Below are 5,697 nucleotides of genomic sequence, written 5' to 3'. Positions count from 1 at the left end.
TGACATGTATAAAATTGCTTCACAGTTAGCCAAAGCACTCAATAATTTTGATAAGCCATATGGTGGAATTAATATGATATTTGCTGGTGATTTTGCCCAATGGCCCCCTGTTGGTGGTCAATCTCTATACAGTCACTCAGTTGGAACACAAGTCCATTCAGGCTTAAAGCCAGGTGGCCAAGAAGCTGCTGTTTTTTTGTTGGTGTTTTTTAACTGCCTCCAAGTTGCTGGCCTTATATTTCTCTGGGCTTTTCTCTTGGTGTTTTTTAACTGCCTCCAAGTTGCTGGCCTTATATTTCTCTGGGCTTTTCTCTTGGTGTTTTTTCACTGCCTCCAAGTTGCTGGCCTTATATTTATCTGGGCTTTTCTCTTGGTGTTTTTTTAACTGCTTCCAAGTTGCTGGCCTTATATTTGTCTGGACTTTTCTCTTGGTATTTTTTAACTGACTCCAAGTTGCTGGCCTTCTTTTTTTCTATCTTGTCTTTCTCATCTATAAATTCAAATATTTCTACATATTCTTCACATGATTTACACTTGTGACTTTCAATAATTCTCTGAATTTCTAAGCTTTTTGACTTGGAATGAATTTTGATGTTATGGCATTGAGCAATAAATTTCAAGTTAGGAATGCTTAAGTGGGAGATGAGCTCTGTAAGTGGCATCTTACAAAGTAAAGTTGGACTCTTGATACTCTGCAGTGTATGAACTTCAGATTCAGGTACATAGTTTGAATATTTATAGATTCCTCCTGGATTCACCTTATTTATAGCAAATGCAGAAAGCTTCTCAGCTGAAAATATACCTGCAGGGCCACCCCCCAATATTTCATTTTTATTCACCAAGTCATCATGTTGATCAAAACTTTGTGTTGGTTTAAAAACTGGAAGATCCAGCTCCAAAAAGAATACTACAGATAGAGCAAGTATCATGATACACCAATTTTTTGTGTTTTTTATTGAGAACTTGAAGTGCTGCAAAGCTGAGACATGGTGGAATATTATAAAATATACAATGTACTTTGCAAAGTTCAAAATAGTAAAGTATCCACCAATTCTTTTGATAAGAGCAGCAAAGTCATGAGATCTCAATATATTTCTTTTCAATTTCAAACCAAGTTCCTGGCATTTTACTGAGGGTAGATCTCTTTGAGAAATAATATCAAATAATCTGAGAAGAGTAAAGAAAGCTCTGACATATAATTCCAATAGTGGAGAAGATCTCAGATGCAACCATATCTTATGAAGTTTTAAATCTACATGTTCAGAAAATGTGTAGTCATTTTTACATAGCTCAGGGCTAAGTTCAAGACAGGTAGAAAAGCCACCATTTTTCAAGTTCAAAGTTTCTGACCATGAGCTTTGTGCATTCCAATATAACAAGGGTGATACCCCTGATGTATGCTTATACATCTTATCAACTCTCATATTTGAGTAAGCCACTTGGCCTGTCTCCTCAACCATAAATGGAAGGGCATCTCTGTTGTTTCTCAATTTGCCAACCATAGATGGAAGGGCATGTGTATCACATATCATCTCCTCAACCATGTTGAATGGAAGGGGATCAACCAAATGGTTGGGTGCCAACAGGCTTGGATTGATATCAATCTCTATTAACAGTGCCAATGGGCTTGGGTTGAAATCAATCTCTATCATAGAAATCCAAGGACAAGTCCTCAGATTCATACTGGGATAAAGGTAGTTGGAAAAACTCCCTTGATCCCAGTCTAGAATATCTAAGAGATTGCTCAGTCCTAAGTTGCATATGATCAAGCTAAGGACTTACCATAGTTTAAGAAAGAGGTGGCATAAAAATCCATAGGATTTGATTGGCAGAAGGCCAATGATGGTTAAACATATTAAATTTAAGAATATGTGCTAAAAAGAGCAAGTTACATACCTTCTGGGCTTAGAGTAGCCAGAGAACAGGTAGTTTGTTGATCTAGAATATAGAAAGATTAGCAGAGTACCTACAGAAATATAGAAATAGACACTTACATGGCCAAAAGTGACCAAGTTCAGAGCTAACACCAGTATTTCCAGATCTGAGCATCTTCCAGGTCTTGGAAGAGAACATAGAGGGCATAGAAGTGTAGCAGAGAAAGGCTAGAAGCCATAGCAAAAAGAATTGTAGCAGTAGCATGAGTGGTTGAGTCACAATGAGGTGAACAAGGTGCCAGCAAAGCAAGATGATGGTGGTTCAAGTTCAAGAGGGAAAGTTTACCATTGGTTACCAGAAGCTTTGAAGTACCCAGGAAGTTTAGAGCAAGTCCACATTCCTTATTTGGGAACTTTTTCCCACAGTACATGGATTGTAGCCCCTTCTTAGACATTTCTAAATATACTGAAATCATGTGACCAGATGTATTTCTTATTGGGAAAAACACAAAAAGGCACAAAAAATAGCTGTTTTTGCATATATCTCAGGAACAAAGACAGCTAGTCACATTTTGCAACTACATGAAGAAACATAACAGCATGCTCTATACAACTGCTGCCAATTTCCTTTTTTGGGCTAATTTTCCCACAGTCACAGAAACACAGCCACTCCCTTAGCTTTGTTAACAAAATATGTAGCCCCTTTGCTTAGCTTTACAAATATATATAAATAATGTCACACAGATCTTTCCTCATTGAGAAAAACACAAAATACTGAAAAAATTGGACACTTTTTGAAAATAGTCATAGATTTTGACCAATGTCTCAACAAGACAGAATGCTAGTCAGATGATATAATCACATTTCATAATGTAACAACATTTTCTATATTTGGATATGGACCCTGAACCCTGAACACAGCCCCTTCAACATTGTCATAACAATAAATGTTATTTGCATTTTTTTCTCATTTTTTTCTGATGTTTTAGCCATTTTGTGCCTTTGTTCTATATTTAGATGTGGACCCTGAGCCATCAACTCAGCCCCTTCAATATCATGTCAACAGAGAATATAACTCTTAGTTTTTGGGTATTTTTTCTGATTTTCTGCCCATTTTTCAGCTGGTTTCTATATTTAGATATCAACCCTGAACCCTGAACACAGCCTCTCCAACTTCACATGGCACCACTAAGCAACATTATTTTCCACTTATTTTTTTTAAATTTCCTACTGATTGTGCTCCATTGTACAGGTGTTTTTCTCTTTAAGGTAAAAGGTTCCCGCAGTGTTGAAAGGTGAATGAATGAATGAAAAATTTGCCTAAGTCCTCAGTTGATAAAGAATGAGTCTTACTTGTAAACTCGTAAGGACTCATAACTTGCTGCATCCAGGCCGAATTTGAGGCTCCAAACAAGCTTCTTAAGAAAGAAGGAAGCTTGTTCAAGGCCAATTTGAGGCTCTTGATGGCGAAAACGGCAATGAAACCTCTTTATATGCCATGAATGAAATTTTCTATGTGACAATTTCGCAAGTAAATATACTGTTAACAGTCTGCGAAACTCACTGTGTTTGCTCAGGTATGTTCCTACATGAAAACCAGAATTGTTATTTGAAAGTCACAGCCTGGGTTTGTGAGTTCTCGGTTTAGGTAGGGACAGTGCAGGATTTTTGAAAATGTGGGACCATGGGACAAAACAACATTTAATAAAACATAGGAACTTGGAAAACATACCTTATATAGTAAGAGGGGGGAGGGGGGAGGTCAGCCAAATCCACAAGAAAAAAATAGGGAGTGTTGGTACATTTTCCATGTTCCGCCACCCCCTTGTTGAATTCGGAGGCAGGTGAGAATTACTGTGAAATGGGACAGGGGGCTGAGTGTGTTGGTCGTTGGGAGAACTATGGTCTCCGGCAGAGCAGGGTTTGGATGGTTGACAGGTGGGAAGCTTTCTGTTGCCACCAGCTTCAGAAGTAGCTTGCCACTTGACTCTCAAGCACTGTACGATTGATCTCCTGCTCATTTGGGGTGTGTCTTTTTAGCCGGCATCATAGCTGCTTGAGTTTCCGGCCAGCTGTTCAGACATGGTGAGAGCTTGATCCAGGCTGAGCGAGGTCCCAGAAAAGTGTTGAAGGCGTGTCATTGACTGTAGATTTCATGAGATGTCGCCTAGGAACATCAAGCCAGAACTTCGAAAATGTAGCTATTCTAGTGATTCTTGCCGTTGGCGGTCCAGCATCTACTGTGGTCAAGAAATTGCCAAGATGAGGGAGTGGTATTTGCCAGGATCTGGCACAGTATTTCCAGATATGTCTTTTGAGTGATCGCGCCATGTAAGCGCAACAGCGGGAGTTATTCTTAGCACCTGCCTTTTATATTTAAAGTTGAAGGCGGAATCTCAAAACTGAGTATACACTGACATCAAATAGTAGTTTGATAGTAGTACAAAAACAGAGCATGCATAGTTGAAAGAAAATAGGTAAATTGGGGTGGATAGGGTAAGTGTCAGATAGTGTTGCCGAAGTCCGATTCGGTTCTGATCAAACCACAAACCAGACCAAAAATAAACTTGATCTAACCAAGCCATTGGTCTGCGGTCTGCTGTGGTTTGGTCACCTTATCAACTGGTTTTTGCATGTTTCAAACCGGTCACACTGATGGTTTGAAACTGAATTTGGTAGATAATCCGATAAGGGTAACTTTTCCCCAACAACGTCGCTCTACACTGTCGGCGCACGCTCTTTCCTTGTATTCTGCTCCCCGCCTCATTCTTGCCTGCTTCTCCCCTACTTTTCATGATGAGCCCAGTTTGAGGTATGAAGATTGTTCATAATACTTTGATGGCGTGCTGACTCCTTGCTTCTCTTATCAGGACGTAAACCTGCCACCCAGGAGAGTTGCCGGGTTGTTATGGAGTGGAGTGAGGACAGATGGCACATCGTGATCTTGAGGAAAGAGGCTACACGAGGGTGTGTCAATAGTCAACGTGTTCGGCGCACCGCCCATTCTATTCATTTCACTTACATACCTTGTCCCACCTCTGATTGTTTATAACATTCTTATCAGTGTTCGGCAAATATACCCACTCTCCATCCATTCACCGCTTCTTTTTCTAAATGCCTTGAATTTATTCTCTACCGACCTCATGGACAAGCATGAGGTAGATAGCTATCCATTTGTCAATGTTCCCTACCTCAAATGACACTCATTCATCATTGCGCTAAAGGACGGTAATCAGAGAGGACGGCGACATTGGTGATTGCTCCACACCATGTATTTCGCCTCTATGTGGTGTTTTACTTAAAAGACTAACATCCTGACTTCGTATCTGCAGAAAAATGCCTCCTCGTAAAAGCACGACGAACAACCCTCCTCGACGCGGTCGACGTGGTCGTGGCGGCTCAATATCAGCATCGGCAGATGCTCCCATGAACAACGTACCTGAAGCCATCACTCAAGCAGATCCACGTAAGTACTCCGTGACCATCGCGCACACACCCTCATCATTGTACTACAGCACACCTCAATCCCGCATCTCCCATCACAACATTGTTGCCGACAGTTGATGAAGAAGTTGGTGCAGACTCAACACATTTTGGTAACGTCTTTTCACATTTTTATGTTGTCCTCATTATAATCCTTGGATCAGATGCCACTGGTCCCATCCCCGATAGTCCATCAAACCCATTCTTGGCAGACCCCGCCAATGCATCTAATCCCACGCTGAGTGACAACGTCCTTGATCGACCAGATGCGCCTGCATCAGGAGACGAAGAATCATTTCCCGATGTGAGTCCGACACCATCAATGGCTGGGTCTCCAACC

The 5,697-nt window shown here is 40.7% G+C and overlaps 3 protein-coding genes across 3 annotated transcripts; 2 read left to right on the top strand and 1 right to left on the bottom strand.

Moving 5' to 3' along the window:
• Positions 1 to 4: 4 nt before the first annotated feature.
• LACBIDRAFT_297853 (uncharacterized protein) lies at positions 5 to 385 on the top strand (the record flags this gene model as incomplete). The annotated part of the gene is made up of 1 exon (XM_001881341.1): positions 5 to 385. The coding sequence occupies one exon, from the start codon at positions 5 to 7 to the stop codon at positions 383 to 385; it is 381 nt and encodes a 126-aa protein (XP_001881376.1).
• A 741-nt stretch (positions 386 to 1,126) lies between these two features.
• On the bottom strand, positions 1,127 to 2,139 carry LACBIDRAFT_327425 (uncharacterized protein; the record flags this gene model as incomplete). The annotated part of the gene is made up of 4 exons (XM_001881159.1): positions 1,127 to 1,167; positions 1,286 to 1,770; positions 1,897 to 1,966; positions 1,995 to 2,139. The coding sequence occupies 4 exons, from the start codon at positions 2,137 to 2,139 to the stop codon at positions 1,127 to 1,129; spliced, it is 741 nt and encodes a 246-aa protein (XP_001881194.1).
• Positions 2,140 to 3,216: 1,077 nt separating this feature from the next.
• On the top strand, positions 3,217 to 4,196 carry LACBIDRAFT_327424 (uncharacterized protein; the record flags this gene model as incomplete). Its single annotated transcript, XM_001881340.1, has 8 exons — positions 3,217 to 3,237; positions 3,425 to 3,451; positions 3,475 to 3,505; positions 3,616 to 3,718; positions 3,745 to 3,812; positions 3,838 to 3,900; positions 3,947 to 3,959; positions 4,109 to 4,196. 8 exons carry the CDS (start codon positions 3,217 to 3,219, stop codon positions 4,194 to 4,196), a joined length of 414 nt encoding a protein of 137 aa, XP_001881375.1.
• Positions 4,197 to 5,697: the final 1,501 nt, after the last annotated feature.

The sequence above is a fragment of the Laccaria bicolor genome, genomic scaffold, assembly GCF_000143565.1.
Source record: "Laccaria bicolor S238N-H82 LACBIscaffold_12 genomic scaffold, whole genome shotgun sequence".
In the NCBI taxonomy this organism is placed as follows: Eukaryota; Fungi; Basidiomycota; class Agaricomycetes; order Agaricales; family Hydnangiaceae; genus Laccaria; species Laccaria bicolor.
The sequence above is the reverse complement of the archived record's forward strand: the minus strand, read 5'-3'. Positions and strand labels throughout refer to the sequence as shown.